The sequence below is a fragment of the Lacerta agilis genome, chromosome 9 (genome assembly GCF_009819535.1).
Source record: "Lacerta agilis isolate rLacAgi1 chromosome 9, rLacAgi1.pri, whole genome shotgun sequence".
Taxonomy (NCBI): domain Eukaryota; kingdom Metazoa; phylum Chordata; class Lepidosauria; order Squamata; family Lacertidae; genus Lacerta; species Lacerta agilis.
In genome coordinates, this window is record NC_046320.1 from 9124196 (window position 1) to 9140771 (window position 16576).

A 16576-nucleotide genomic window follows, 5' to 3' on the forward strand; every position below is an offset into this window, starting at 1 on the left:
TCACATATTGGTCACACGCAAAATATTAATACTCAGTAGTACTCAAAAGTTTTGCCTGGTCCAAATAAATGCTAGATACTTACAGTGTTGTACTGATAATACCAAATATGGGTAAAGTCCTTATTCATACCAGCCTTAGAAGAATGACATTTTTTCAGTGCCTTTATTATTTAAATAGAGCCATCAAAATTCCATGTCGTTTTACAAAGTGCAAGAGGGCAACTTATGCTCTTACTCAACTGCTTTTTTAAAACAACTACTTAATATTAGTTCAGAGTGCAACCAAACTGTATGTTGACTGAGTCATGCACCATGCTCAGAGAATGAAGTAATTCTTCCTGTCTCATTTCAGACCATTCTTGTTTCCTTATTGTAGTCCTCTGACTAATGCTATCGAAATATGTCTGTTATCTATAAAAAGACCTTCTGAAGTCTTTGTCAAATCCACAGGCAACTATTTTCTATTACAGTTAAGGATGAAATTGGCACCTGCATTAAAAACACACACACAAATGAATGCACATACAAAGAGAAAAGAGTTTTCCAGAAGGGATTTTGTTTGATGCTTTCTGGGACATAATTTCTCTAGTTATGTAGAGAGATGGTTCTAAAAGCAGAAGCCTTACTTTTTACTCCAGCACTGCTTGTTTCACCATTTACTCTGAGCAGCTACATCTCTGTTTTGAAAATCTGCCTTCTATGAAAAGGAGAGTATAATCTGAAAAAAGTATGTATTTTACAGACTTAATGCCATCAAGCCTCGAATCAAGAAAAATATTTTTAAAGCCAGAAAATTTGGTGTGGTTTCAGTGTTACGTTTGTGGTTTGGGAGCTACTTCCACATGCTTGGTTCCTTGCCATGCCAGTAACTAGTTAATACCAGAATTGTGTGCATAGGTAATTGACATAGTTGCTTCCCATACTGCTATTACCCCTTCTCAGGGTACAGCAGCAGTAATATCATCTGGCCATCTCATATGGTCCTGTTTGTGAATAGCAGTCCTGCTAGACTCATGGAATTGGCTTCATGTTTGAAATATGCATTTTACTGAGCTATATTTACTTTTCCCTAAAGACAATTGTCTTTGTTTATGACTGCCTGAAACTCCTTTCATACCAGAACATACCCATGCACACACATACTCTGGTCATAATCCAAATACATTTTCTCTTGTTCAGGAACAGGAGGGCATTAGGCATGCACAAAGGTCTGCTAATTTCCCCTTATGACAGCAGGTCCTGAACATCACATTAAGTAGTTCTGAAGAGCACACACAGCTACCATTGTTCAAAAACACTAAAAACATTGGATTTTAAAAAGAGAGCACAAACAGCTTTGGGATTAGAGTACATAAAAAGCCCCCATGCACATGAGGAATACTGTGCATAGCGCTTTGGATCTTAGCCTCTGTATTCCAGGACAAGTTCACACACAAGCATGTATGTCACTTGATTTCCCTTCACTCAGTGTTGATAACTGGCAGCTTACTGTGTGATCTGATTTCATTGAAAATCTGTGATATGATAATCCTCTCTGTTGGGTTAGATCTGTGATGGCAAACTACACATATATTGGTTTTCCTTTAATGTTGTGATGGCCAAATAATGAAGATGCCTCTAGCTGCCAAAATTAATTTGTACAGTGGTTTTTCTGATTCACACATCACTTTCTGTCACCTTAAAACCCCCACTTTCTTCCTCTAATTTGAGTGGCTCTGATACTGTCGTTTTCTTCCAGGTGCCTGAGATCATAAGCACTATCAGACAAGCAGGAAAAATTGCACGGCAGGAAGAGTTTCAGAACAACCTCTCAGATGTGGAAGATCCTTTTAGCAAAAAATTTGAGGTGCTATTCTGTGGCCGAGTGACAGTAGCGCACAAAAATGCACCTCCAGCCCTCATAGATGAATGTATTGAAAAATTTAATGATGTTAGTTATACCAAAAACTTGGATTCTGGTCCATTCGCTCAACAACATGAAACTGTCAACCATTCTGGAGGATTTTCCATAAGTGATAAATTCCGATCCGTCTTCCAACCCTTAGTTAATGAAGAACAGGAGAAAAGGCCGATGCGGAAATCCTACTCTCAGCCCGGACTGCGTTCTTGTGCTTTCAAGAGAGATTCACAAGCAGGTTGCCTGAAGACAAGTAGCAGCTTTGTCAGATCCTTTGATGAAGATGCTGTTTCTCTGAACTTAAAAAGTCGATTTATTCAGGGGCAAAACGTTCAGCCAACAGATATTGCTGGGAACCGGATAATGTTGTTCACGGTAAAACAGAGTTGTGTTTAATTAATTAATTGCATTTCTTTGCCACCTTTTTCTCCAAGGAGCTCAAGGTGGCATACATGGTTCTCCTCCTCTTCATTTAAGCCCCACAACAACCCTGTGAGGTAGGTTAGGCTGAGAGGCAGTGACTGACCCAAGGTTACCCATGGCAGAGAAGGGATTTGAACCATGATTTCTCAAGTCTTTGTCCAACACTCAGTAACCACCACACCACATTGGTTCTCTGATAGCATCTCTGAACACTGGATAACATGGTAACAGAAATGGATATCCAGAGCTTTTGTGCGTTGCTACTAGCTGATTTGAAGTTAATTGAGTTCAGGTGTGTGTGTGTTTATACAGATAATGATGGAGTGCTTTCTGTTTACTGCAGCATAAATCTGCATCACTTGTCCTCAAAGCCAAACTCAACCCTACAGGAGCACAGCTAAAATTTATTTTCTGTGCTGTTGCTCTTGATCTTGTAGCTCCATCAAATGCACCCATTTAGCACCACTCCTTCCCATATTTGGCATTTTCCTTTTTTTAATTTTAAGGAAATAGATATGAAGTAATAAAGGAAAGTACTTCGGTTCTTGCACTTCCTCACCACTGAGCAACTGCACTGTGTCCTCAGATAGTTAGAATTAAGAACCTTGAAAATTGCAGGCCTCTATCAATGTAGAAAGTAAGCACAGCTCACTCCACCCCCACCCCCCCTCCACCACCACATCTTAAAGCTTACAGACTATGATGGTAGTCCTGTAAAATCTCAAGCCTTAAGCTGGCATTCTGTACCTGATCACACCCTGTAATATTCCATACTGTATCTACCACATACAAACTTTGGCATGTGGAGCAGCTTTAACATGACTGCATTTTAAGTAGCCCTTGTTTCGTGTGTGTGTGTAGGCCATGTGTAAGATGGAAGCCTAAATGTGTGTAATACTTATAAAGACTTTCCAATTAAAATTGGGCAGAACAAGAAGACTGGCTAGGCTTCCCTTACGAAGCTGTGCTTTAACAGACTATGAGGTAATGTCTAAAGCAGCCTTCTTCAAGCAACTTCCCTCCACTGTAGTGTGGCTTCATTTGGGATACCCTAGAGTAAATTATTTTAGAACAATACCCAAACACTTTAATGCTCCGGAGACAGTATGGCCGTACGATGCAAGTGTTCACAAACAAGAACCTGTCATTCACACATCAATTTTTTAAGGTAAATTATTGAAACAAACTGAAAGGTATAATGTCTGAAGAAGTCCTCTGTCATTTACCTTCCAGTAACGCTAGATTATATTGATCAGTTAATGTTTAAACTGTTTTAAGTGTCTACATAAGATGGCACACTGTTTCTCCCAATATGCCAGCTCACCAGAGAGAAAGAAAATGAGCTAAATTTGTGGGAAATACTGGCATTGCATTTTCACTCATGAATGATTTCAGTCTATAACTCAGTTCTTTGAGGTGCATATGGAACTCCTATCATTGGCAGGTACACACAAATGGAAAAACATGTAAAGTCTCCTCTTTTGAAGTTACTAAGGAATGATTGTGTGGAAGCTCTCATGTGTACTTTGGATCTTTAGGGAGAGGGAACATAGCTCATTGGTAAAGCACATGATGACATCTCCAGTTAGAACAATGAGGTAGCAGGTAATGTACCTGGCGAATAACAGCATAAACAGTATGATGCTAGATGAGCAAATAGTCTAATTGGGTATAAGGCAGCTCCTTTTGTGCCGTGCGCAGGGTTGGGCTAAATTCCTAAACAAGTGTGGTGGTGGTTGTTACCCACCCTTCACCCGAAGGTTCCAAGATGAGTTACAGCAATCTAAAATACAATATGAAAGTCCTGCTTTGCATTGTGGCTGATTTATCATGCAAAATTCAGCATACCCACTACAGTCTCAGAAAATCATATTTTTGTCTATAAATCATTTTGAAAGGCAGCTGACTAATATTTTGTTTCTTTTTTCAGATTGGCCAGTCTGAAGTTTACATCATCAGTCCTGATACCAAAAAAGTAGTTATTGAGAAAAGCTTTAAGGAAATTTCTTTTTGCTCTCAGGTACCAAGCTTTTGATTCCTCCTTGGTTCTTAAAAACTTGGGTGTTGTTTTCCACAACAGGGCAGTGGTTTTCTCCAACTAAATTCCATTACCCATTTACCAAGCCAGGATCTTTGCCCTAAAACCAGTGTATGACTCAAAGGATGGAGAGGACATTCGGAGGAATATGTGGCAATGGTTTATGAAGTTTTGGGTGATCATTTAGGTACAGGAAATAAACTGCTAGGGAAGAAAATAAACTAAAATTCGAGTGAGCAGAAAGTAACAGGTTTTTTGACAGTTAACTTGTAAAAACTGCTCCCTTTACAATCTGATCTCTGATGAAAGGACAGAGTGATTTTCTTACCACTTAAGAAATGTGTGTCAGGGTAGATTTCTAAAACCATTGTAGTGGTGACCTTTGCAGTCAGTATGTGATAGGAACACTGTGATAAATAGTATTTCTGTTTCATTTGCAATGAACTTCTTCAGCATATTTCCCCCCCCCCCCAGCAATTAGGGATCCCCTCCCCAGTTTGTCCAAACCATGAAGGCAGCAAAGCCCACTGAGTGGGACATTCCTTCAAATAACCAAGGACTGTGTTAACCCCAGTATGTTTGAGAAGATTGCCTGCAGTGGATCTTGAAATAAATTAACACAAATCCCAGAAATTTACTTTCGAAAGGAATTTTGTCAGACAGCAAAGGAACTTTCGTCAAAGAGAGAGAGAAAAGCTGTGAGGCCGCACTTAGCAGGTTGCCCTCAAGGTCAAAATTTAACTTTCTCAGACCAACAGGAAATAAATTCCAAATTTAATGACCCAACTCCCTCTCCCAGTCCTTTTGATTGCTTAACTAGTGGCCCAACCAATGGGAAAAACTGCACACATGCTCCTGTTTGCTGTCTCTAGAGAAAGGAGGGCATATGCTACAACTCTACATCCTCCCTTGGACGCCAGCCACACACTGTTTCCATGGTAACTGTTGACAGTGACGCTTTAAGGCTTGAAGATGGGAAAATCATTCTGTTTTGCTTCTGCTCTTATGAAACAAGATTCTATAACTTGAGATGCACAACCTTAATGGATATTAAAATGTAAACATCTGAGAAGTTTGGGTTTATGAAAGTATTTATCCAATTCCTCATGGATACCATTCATTCCTCAACAATTGTGCTGTATGTTTTAACGTTGAGTGTTCCAAGGCCCAATGGGAACAATATCTGCCTATACGCCCCAAACTGTACCTAGAAACACTATTATTTTGGGAGCTGTATTTACTGCCATACTGTTTTGCAATCTTACTGGCCTTGAATTACATTGAATCCTAGAACTAGGGGTATTCTATGTTACATAAGCAATGTCTCCTGTATTTCTTTGTTGCCTAACTCATTCATCTTTGCTCACCCCGATTACTTCTTGTTATCTGTGCCAAGTCAAGAGAGTCTCCATTTCTTAATCATGTTATGTTTTGTTGGGCTCCTGGGCATCTTAGACTTAAAGCTTCCATAATGCAACACAACTTGCAATTAGAGACATGCAGTTTTCTCATTTCTTGATTTTACCCCATCTTCAAATCTAAACTGGGCCTTTTTGTCAACAGCATCCCTTAAGAACTCCAGGAGGTTGGAAGCATCTTAGCTCAGCTAAGAACTGGACATGGGGTTCACATGCACCAGCACTTACTGAAGCAGGGAGCTCCACCAGAGTGTCTTCTCAGTTGAGCAAGTGATGTTTGAGGGTTGTTGTTTTTTTTAAAAAGTTCTCCAAATATTTTGTCAACTCCGCCATATGATCAGCAACATGTGGGCCTAACTTGGTGAAGAAATTAGTTTATGTGCTTTCATGTTTTTAAAAGCAATTGGCTGGTTGTTCTCCATTTAATATCTTGGGAACTTGACTGCTGACAGAAGGAAGGGGTTGTGGTTTTTTTCCATGAGCAAAATGGAAACTTGAAGGCTGCTCTTTGAAATGTCATCCAGTACATGGCTCTCTGGGCTTAATGCCACTCCACCACTCATCCTATTGATTACTTTTATGTCAAGCTCTGGGCACTGAGATCCATACCAAGCAATGGTATTGATATTCTGTTTCTCTTCTCTCCCTCTCTCCTTTTAAAAAACATGTTAATCTCTTCATTAGAAATTGGAAATGGATTGGATCGGATCCAGACTACATTAGCTTCACTTAACTTCCATTAAAACCAGCGGACTTAAGTCAGGACTTCCGTCCCATTGGTCTCAGTACAAATCAAATGCAACTAAAGAACAGTGTAATCCAAACACAAGATTCACTGGGCTGAGGCAGTTTAGATTTGCCAATCTTGGGCTTTCATTGTATAATATATATATGTGTGTGTGTGTGTGTGTGTGTGTGTACAGTGGATGCTCAGGTTACGGACATAATCCATGATGGAGGCACATCCACAACCCACAGTATTCGTATCCCGCAGCACCGCGTCTGCCACAATTTGGTGTTTCTGTGCGAAGCGTCGAAACCCAGAAGTAACCCATTCTGGTACTTCCGGGTTTGGCGCCGAGCGCAACCTAAAAAAACATAACCCTCAGTGGCCGTAACATGAGGTATGACTGTATATTTTTTATTTCCCAATGGATTACTTTTATTTTCCTGTAGTCAATATTTATTTTGCAAGCCTTTCACAAACGTTTGTATGTCAAGATGCTGCTTAGCGGACTAATTACAAGTCTTTACCTAGCCTTTATGAATCTTTGATATAACTTTCTGTTGTAGGGAATTAGACATGTGGATCACTTTGGATTTATCTGCAGAGAGCCTTCGGAAAATGGAGGCTTCCATTTCGTTTGTTACGTGTTTCAATGTACAGATGAAGCTCTGGTAAGAACCTTTAGAAAACAAAAAGAAAGATGTGCTGGACATAGAATGTCTTCTATATAGGGTTCTTATTTTCTCTGAAGCTTGATACTTGTCACTATTGGGCTAATATAGTACTGTATAGCAGTTAATACATTGTTCTTTAGCCTTCTTAAATACTAGGTCTTCACCCCTAGTTTTCTTTGCTCCAGGTTGATGAGATCATGATGACTTTGAAACAGGCTTTCACAGTAGCTGCTATACAACAAACTGCCAAAGCACAAGTCCAACTCTGCGAAGGATGTCCTATGCAGTGCCTGCATAAACTCTGTGAAAGGATAGAAGGTAGGAATTATGCAGCATGGTACATGTTTGCTTTTTTTTTTTAAGTGTATGGATTATTGCTAAGTAAACAATCAAGCATGAAGTGCTTTGCCAAACTATGTGTATTTAAAAACAACTTTGCTACTTGGGCAGTACTTGAGAAGTCTGGAGAAAAGTCCTTGTCTGGCAAATATTTGCATATTACAAGGTCCAAAATACTAAAAATATATTTTTCAACACTTACATGTGCTGGATAGAAAAACTGGGGGGCAAAATAGGCCAAGAGGGTGTTGTTGAGGTTTTTGTTTTGTTTTGTTTTTCTGCAAGCCCCCAAAAGGGTCTTTGTTTGTTTCTTTAAAAGTATAAGGTATGCAGTCGTACCTTGGTTTTCGAACAGCTTAGTTCTTGAACGTTTTGGCTCCCTAACGCCGCAAACCCAGAAGTGAGTGTTCTGGTTTGTGAACTGTTTTTGGAAGCCGTAGATCCGACGGGGCTTCCACAGCTTCCGATTGGCTGCAGGAGCTTCCTGCAGTCAATCAGAAGCTGCGCTTTGGTTTCCGAACATTTTGGAAGTCAAATGGACTTCCAGAATGGATTCCATTCGACTTCCAAGGTATGACTGTACCTAGGATTCTTTTAAACTTCAAAAGGGATTGTCCCTCATAGCTTAAAGGTCTGGTTAGAAGATTGTTTTGGCTGTAGCTAAACCAGTGTAGTTTGCTTAGCATCAAACAAAATGTCTCCACTTGGTTCTCTTCCTCCAAGTTTCAGCAGGCACAAAGGTTCAGGTGGCATCCATAACCAAGCCCCCAGTGACTGACTGCTATCTGGGTCTTCTTCCTGTTCTGAGCTTATTCTTTTCCCTTGCTTGTGGAAGCATAGATTGTGATCACAGTCACTTCAGGTTTTTGTTTTGTTTTTGTTGTTGTTGTTGTTTTTTGCTTCTCTGCTTTTCACCTTAGTGTGGTGAGTGTAGTCTCTGTCTGGAAAGCTTATATTAGAGGGACATGACTTTTTGAATATTGCCTGGCCAGGTATTGTCATTGGATTGAATCCAACTAAGTGATAATACTCAGAATAGAACAATTGAAATCAGTAGATGTGACGGAATGAAAACTGTTCACTTTAGTGGGTCTACTCTGAATTGACTGTAGTCAGATACAACCCATCTAAAATCTTTTTGCTTACCCTATATTTGTTTGCCTTGTTACTTGTTAGGGTTACATCCTTCTAAAACTAAACTAGAAATCCAAAAACATCTAACAACGCTGAACAACCAGGAGCAGGCCTCTGTCTTTGAAGAAGTTCAGGTAACTGTCTTGCCTTTTTTCTTGTGGAAGGGGTGGGGTGGAATAGGGAACATGTCCTTCAAAGTATTCAAATATTTATTATGGTGTATCAAAAGAAACAACAACAGACCCTTGGCTCACTAGTGAAAAATACTGGAAATTCTTTTTAAAATCTTGGAAATTGTAAAAGAGAGAGAGAGAGAGATTTCTTATGAAGGCAACTAGATTAATATTGGGAGCTGGGATTGCTGCTTCCGGCATTCCTTGGCAATTAATAATAGAAGCAACTGATCACAGGAACTGACTTCACACACTTCTGTAGTCAGTATATCTGCTCTTGTCCAAAGAAGTGTGAAACTACAGCTAGAAGCCCAACAGGGCTTGCTTTTCTCAAAACAGCAGGGCCACCTCCACTTTGATGTTACATGGCAAACTGTCCTCTTTTGTTGTAGTCATATCTTGAAATCTCATTTTAGCAGATATATAAATTAAAAGGCTGTAAGTAAATTTCTAAAAAATAATAATTCTTCTACCTGGAAATTTTCTATCTAAATCTGTCAAGGGGGCAATTTATTTGTTTTTGCCTTGATCCCTCTTTGTATCTTCACTCCACTGTGAATCGCCTATTTACTTATTTATATGGGGCAGTGTAATCCTTTTTTCTTGGGTTTTGTTTTTGGAGTTTGTTTGTTTGTTTTTTGCTAGCTAAATTTGTTTCGTTTGTGATGTTGTTGCCATCTACTGGTATTGTAGGGTACAAACGGAAATTTAACCGTACAATGTGCTGACAAAATTTAAGTAATAGGGCAAAATCTGGATGGCTAATATAGATGTTCCCTTTTTCCTATTGCAGAAAATAAGGCCAAGAAATGAACAGAAGGAGAATGAGTTAATAATCTCTGTCCTGAGAGTTATGTATGAGGAAAAGCAAAAGGATCATATCCACCTTAGTGAAGCCAAGCAGGTAGGCAATTGTAAATACTCTCTCTCTCCCCCCCCCACCCCTTTTTATTGCTGGAAAAGATCTATTGGTGCATAAAATGAAAATGCCCTTTCTAAAAAGGTCTGCACATGAGACCTGATCTATATTTTCTGAAAACATGTGGCACAGCCCTCCTGGGAGGATCACATATTTAAATGCTGCCCTGTATAACTTGCATGTATTTTATTGTGTGAATTATTTGATGTGTTGTTGTTTTTTAATTTATTGAGTATGTCAACTGCTTTGAGATGTTTTTATATTGTCAGGTCCGTGTTGGGTTGCTCATGAGTAAGCAGGCATGAGTCCGAACTGTCTTTTAACAGTTTTATTGTGCAAACTATTTACAGTGCAGAGTGCTGAAAAGCATGACCGTACCAGTCGCTAGCAGAATCTGGGAATGGCCCCTTCCAGCTGGGACCCCAACATAAGAGTTTCGGTATCTGAAATCTCTGCCTCCCCTCCTTGCGTTTCACCCCTCTGCGCACTTGGGGCGACGGAAATGGCGTGTTTCCCTCCTCGCCTGCTGAGCGAGGGGGGGGTGCAGGGTCTCTTCAACATCCCCAGAGCCTCTGCTCTCAAGCCTCTGAGCTGCATGCCCCTCCCCACTAGAGACATCGCTGCTTCCTCCTCTGGAAGAGGAGGTGCTGCTGGTCAGGTGGGGCCTGGGCTCTCTGTAGCATCCCAAGAGCCCTTCCACCACCCTGCGCTGAGCCGGGGACAGTTCCCTGACACACATATATATAGCAAAGTGGTATATAAATGGATCATGAATTAAAAATGAAATTTTAAAAATTTAAATCCTTGCACTTAGATAACTAGCATTTGCAGGCTAACTCAACCAGCAAGAAGTTGACCAGTAAAGTGTCTATTTTGACATTGCTCTGAGTGGTGAATAGGTGCCGTTGCAAAGGAGGAGAGAAAGCAACATTAGTTTAAGCAGAATGCTCTCCTGTGGCAGTAGCTGTGCACTGAATTGAACAGTAGACTACAACATAAGTGCAAGCCCACTTGAACCTTTACCATTATTTTATGCAAGCATCCATACATATTTGACCCTGAATACTTTCTCTGGCAACCATCTTCTCCAGTAATTGGATACAGCCTTTACATTTCATTGGAGATACTACTTTCTTTCCCCATGAAGGATGCCTCAACCACCTGGCTCTCAGTTCTGACTGCCCAGAAACTTGTACACAAGAAATAAATGCAATCCAAATTGCTATGTCTAGGACATATTTTGGGGTGGGAGCTAATATGAACGGAGGGGAAAACTTTCCTTTCCTTGTGTAAGGGGGAAAATCTGATCCGTGTAACAAATATTTAGCCTTTTAGAACTTTTTTTGTTCCAAGTTAGTTCAGAATGGGCGTCATACAAATTGTGTGACACTTCTAGAAAACATGGAAGGATGTGTTCTATGGAAACTTGTTCTATTTGTCCTTATTCTCTCTTTTTAAAGAAATGTTATTTTAACTTTCTAGACGTCACAGTCATCAGTAGAGGCCATGGGAAATGAGATGCCAAGCAGCACACCCCGGTTCAGACTGGATATGTTGAAGAGCAAGGCTAAAAGATCACTGACGGAGTCATTAGACAGTATTTTATCTCGGGTAAGGCTCTTTAATTTTGTTATCTTGTGTCTGATGGCATCATATATGTTAACTGAAAGAATTTTTTAACATAGTGCAGATATCCAGTAATTTGATTGGTGATTTCTTAAAATAGAAAGGAATGAAAAACATTGATGACTATGTAAAACGTTCACTTATTAAATTAGTACTTAGCGGTCATGCTTTTGTTACTTTCCAAGTTGCTTGTAAATATCAGTGTGAGTGACCTTTTTGAAGGAGACTGCTGTTTCTTATGCAGAGCAAGGCTATTCTTAGTCCACTCAGGAAATTAAATTTAATAATGATCTCAGCACAGTGAGAACTTTGGGGGGGTTATTGCAAGGAATTGTATGAATTTTCAGATTTCTTGATATATGTGTGCCTATATAATATGAGGATTTTCTTGGTAGGGGAATAAAGCCAAAAGTCAACTGGAAAGTTCTGGAAGTATTGATTTGGACAGCTCCTTATCTAGCACACAAAGCACAACAAGTAAAGTAAGTGAATGTCAAAACATAAAAAGTAACAATATATGTTACAGTCTTTAATATTATTTCCTAAAAGACAGGTGGCCAGTTGGGGGCACACAGTTATATTATTAAACAGTGTTGAATTTTATTTTGAAAACGATGAACGATTATATTTGTTATCATAAACAGGCTCTATAACTCTCTTGGCTGCTCATATTTCTGTAAGTCACACCTGTATAATTTCTAGCACATCAGTGATCTAAAAGTTTACAAAAACATACCTACTTGATCATCTGGATAGGATTCTTAGTCATCTCAGATACTTAATTGACAGGTTATATAAAAACCTAGGGCCTGCAGTTCCCTTCATTTTAACTTCCTTTTTTAAATAATAATTTTTATTAGTTTTCAATTACACTCCAATAATAACCTCATTATAACAATACCAATTTATAATACAATTAATAATACCAATCATTCAAATACCGAATTATATAATTTAGATAAAGTGGCCCCCTGCATGCTAGATTTGATGGTTTGATGATTTTCCTTATTTCTGCATTCCAAAATCTTATTAATTTCAATTACATTCTGGTCATAATAATACAGTCGTACCTCGACTTACAAGCAACTCGACTTACGTATTTTCTGAGTTGCGAATGGGTCCCGGAGCTAAAAAAAAATGGCCGCCGTTTCCGAAATTTTCGAGTTACGAAGGGAAAGCGGCGGCACAATACCTCTACTTACGAAGATTTTAATGCGGTTTTTCGACTTGCAATGGTTTTTTTACGCTAGATGCCGATCTTCGACTTACGAAGATTTCGACTTCCGAAAGCTCTTTCGTAACCTATTCTTTTCATAAGTTGAGGGACCACTGTAATCCCTTATATAACAACTGCAATATTAATAACTTCTATTCGTGTTGACACATTAAATGATTTATAAAACTAGAAGTGAGGAACTCAAACTATATCCTTGTTCTTCCTGTGTGTGCCAATTCTGTCTGTGGTGTTCCTTCCTGTCCTTGTAAGATGTTATGTCCTTCTTTCCCTCAGTTGTTGCTGTTATCCATCATGCCTTGGATGGAGCTGATAGCCCATTGTTCAATAAATTTCTCTATCACTCCATCCCGTGCTTCGTTGCTTTGCAACTTTAACAACAGCTGCAAAAGTCACTCTGTCCCAGTAAATTACCTGTTGTCACCATTTTTCCTCTCAGCCTGGGAAGAAGAGCGGCCTGTCAAACTGCAGATGACTCAATAAAGAACCCTTATCAGTTCCTTGGCAGTTCACAGACTCCTTTCATCCTTCCTTCCAACTGAAGATATATGAGCAATTATACTTCCAATTAAATTAAATTCTAAGTCTTCTTAGCATTATTCAGTTCACTTCGTAAATAATAAAGGATGGAGAAGAGTAAACCTTTTGCAAAATAGAGCTTCCCTCCCTTTTTCCTTTTTTTACACACACAGTTCCATTTGATAAAATAAAAAATTCCTTCCAGTAGCACCTTAGAGCAGTGTTTTTCAACCACTGTTCCGTGGCACACTAGTGTGCCGCGAGATGTTGCCTGGTGTGCCGTGGGAAAAATTGTGTTTATTTGATTCCTATTCAAGAGAATTACTTTATATATAGTCAATATAGGCACAGAGTTAAATTTTTTAACATTTTCTAATGGTGGTGTGCCTCGTGATTTTTTTCATAAAACAAGTGTGCCCTTGCCCAAAAAAGGTTGAAAAACACTGCCTTAGAGACCAACTAAGTTTGTTCTTGGTATGAGCTTTCATGTGCATCCATCATGCATGCACACGAAAGCTCATACCAAGAACAAACTTAGTTGGTCTCTAAGGTGCTACTGGAAGGAATTTTTTATTTTATTTTGTTTTGATTGTGGCAGACCAACACGGCTACCTACCTGTAACTAGTTCCATTTGATGTTATATTCCATATTTATAATCCAATTTCTTTTATCCTTGCTTGTACAAATATATTTTGAAGTAACATTCAGAGGAGGGTTGCTGAATCATAAATGTAGAGAAGAAAACTTTAAATAAAGAAACTGTAGACTCCCCTCCCCCCCCACCATCTTTTGCCCCGAATGGAGTCTTATCTTATAAGTTCAAACCTTAAAGTCCTTGCAGTTGTTGTTTTTTCTGCAGTTTGTGATCTCATCTCTTCTAGCATGTTCCTGTACTTTAGTCCAATTAAGCTCTAATTAACAGAAGAACCTCTGCTTCTTAATGGCGGCGTTGGAGGGTTTTCGGCAGGCGAAGTGTTTTTGCACTCAGCGCCTTCCTCCCCCCCCCCCCCATTTCATGCTGGAGCGAGAGCCAGGTACCGAGTCGAACTGCGAGTGAAGCCCGTTCTCCCCCTTTCCCCGTCCCTGGGGGGAATTTTCAAGAATAATTACCTTCAATCATCCTTGTTTTCCCTTTGCCAACGATCTTCCGCTGTCGTGGGGGCTGCCTCCATTAAGGCAGAGCAGAATCAGAAGCCCCTTCTTTTTAACTTCCTGTACATCTCCCATTCCAGGTCAGACTTACCTTCTGCAGCATGAGTATTTTGTTCATGGTTCAGTTCATGTTTCGGATAAGCTTATGATCTGTAGCATATGAATAACATATTCTTGGTGAACCCTTCTGGGCTTCCCAAACAGGAATGAAATCTCATTGGAACTATACATGCAGACGATGGAGAAATGAAATTGCAGAAGTGCAGCTGTAAAGCATATATGATACGTGCAGAGCAGCCTGAAAAACATAACACTTATCACTTCTATGCCATGCTTAATTATATGTGCATATATTTTATGTTGACAGGAAACATCTCTGTTTGAGGAAGAAGACCTTCCCCCAGAGAGCCCCCTCAAGGCAAATGGATCTGTAGGTGATATCTCAAGTGAGCTAGAAAGCCTGTCTACTGAACAGTCTGCAAAATCAGCTTACCAGGGATTTAGAAGACGAGCTAATACTCTGACCCATGTGCCAACTGAAAGCCAGGAAACCTCAGAACCCACTGAAGCATCTCCGACTGTTCCCCAAAGGAAACTTATGAGGTATCATTCGGTGAGCACAGAGACTCCAAACCAACAAAAGTAAGGCTAAGTTTAAAACAGGATGCTGTTGGGGGAGAAATTTGGGCTAAATGTTTTAAGGTATGTCCATTTTTAGAGAAAATGAGATCTCTGGATAAGTCTGTCTCATATATCCAACCATAGCATGTTTCTGGACATAAATGTTAAAATTCTCAGATAATGTGACAAAGTACTTTTCCATAGCAGGATGCTTTAAAAATGAAACATCGAAAAGTCTTGGGGTAACTCATCATTTGAAACCTTTGACATCCTCTCTGTCACATCAGTGCTCCTACTCATTGGGAAATATGAATTGGCTCTTAGACTTTAAGGAATATTTGTATCAAGGTCCATGATTCAGACACTAGAATCCATGCATGGACTGTGTTACTTGCAGGTGTTTTCCAGTTATTGTCTGTTAGGGAAGTGCATGCAACCAAAGAAAATGTGTGCCATTTCCTTTCCAAGAACAGTATGGGAAGTTTGGATAGTACCTACTGAAACGAAGGCTAAATATCTAGTGATTACAAATACTTGTAAATTGGGCAGGAGGAGGGATACATTCCTCTATTTGCTGATAGAGATTGGGGCCCTGTCCTATTTTGCCCAGTCGATAGCATGAAATGCTTTTATATTTGCTGATCAACACTCACTTCTCATATTCTTGTGTCAGTATGCTTCATACGTTTTCTAAATGTTTGCACATGTTAGCTGTGTTGCTTTGCTAAAAATACTGGTTTGCCAGGAATATCTAGACTATTACAAATTGGGATTTGTGCCAAATCACTTTTTCTTCCTTGCACATACCAGAAGTGGCAGAAAGAGGAGGAAGAGTGAAAGAAAGAGGTTCTATGGCTTGGGTTGGTTTCCTTGTCCTTTCTTTGAACCTTGTTGTTTGTTATATCTAGAGGGCTTTAGCATTACAGCTATCGACTTGCAAATTGTTCATCAGTATCACTTTGCCACAACGCTATTTTCAACCTGCTGCTGCTTGCTCAGTAAAAGCTGACTTGCTTAGAATGTTTTATTTCACAGTTTATCTTTGATCTCAACTTTTGTGACATAGGGCACTGCTGTATTGCTTTTGCTTGCATGTTACAGAGTTGGTAAAGTTTTGGGGAGTAAGGGAGAAATAACGGGTTAGGTTTTTTTATTTTTTTTTAAAAAAAGCCTTGCTAAGTTTTACTTTAAATATAGACTATATATACTTCCATTGCTTCAAGCGCATATAGTCAAATGCAAAAACCAAAGAAGGTGTGCATCACTTTAATGTTCCCTGCTATCCAGAATAGTGATTATCTTAAATTCAGATGTATTATTATTATTATTATTATTATTATTATTATTATTCTTTCATATGAGGTTATTTAGATAACTGAGCTTGCTAGGAACTTGATCCTGCGTTTGTGTTGCAATTACGCGATACTTCAAGGGAACTTCTTCCCATATTAGCTCCTTAGAATGACACCATAAATGCATCCTCCAAAAGAGCATTAACGTGTTTCAAAATGTTTAGGCGTCCCTCCACTATACATATTGCATCAACAGTCCTGACCCTGCATTATCCCCTGGTCTGTTGGGTGTGGTTGCTGATGGGCATGGAAATTGTTCAGAATCCATACGTCAAAGCCTTGGCAATAAAACCTTGTTGACAACTCAAGGCCTGATGCAGGCTGGGAAA

General features: G+C 39.4%; 1 protein-coding gene across 6 annotated transcripts in view; it reads left to right on the forward strand.

Moving 5' to 3' along the window:
* The window catches only part of TBC1D1 (TBC1 domain family member 1), a 76473-nt gene that overhangs the window by 32741 nt on the left and 27156 nt on the right, over window positions 1-16576 (forward strand). For all 6 annotated transcript variants that reach the window (XM_033161347.1, XM_033161349.1, XM_033161348.1 and 3 more), the window contains 9 exons: window positions 1739-2272; window positions 4251-4340; window positions 7070-7174; window positions 7363-7495; window positions 8693-8784; window positions 9617-9727; window positions 11225-11353; window positions 11764-11850; window positions 14642-14916. In XM_033161347.1, coding sequence (XP_033017238.1) covers window positions 1739-2272; window positions 4251-4340; window positions 7070-7174; window positions 7363-7495; window positions 8693-8784; window positions 9617-9727; window positions 11225-11353; window positions 11764-11850; window positions 14642-14916 — 1556 coding nt within the window. The remainder of the gene's footprint in view (window positions 1-1738; window positions 2273-4250; window positions 4341-7069; window positions 7175-7362; window positions 7496-8692; window positions 8785-9616; window positions 9728-11224; window positions 11354-11763; window positions 11851-14641; window positions 14917-16576) is intronic.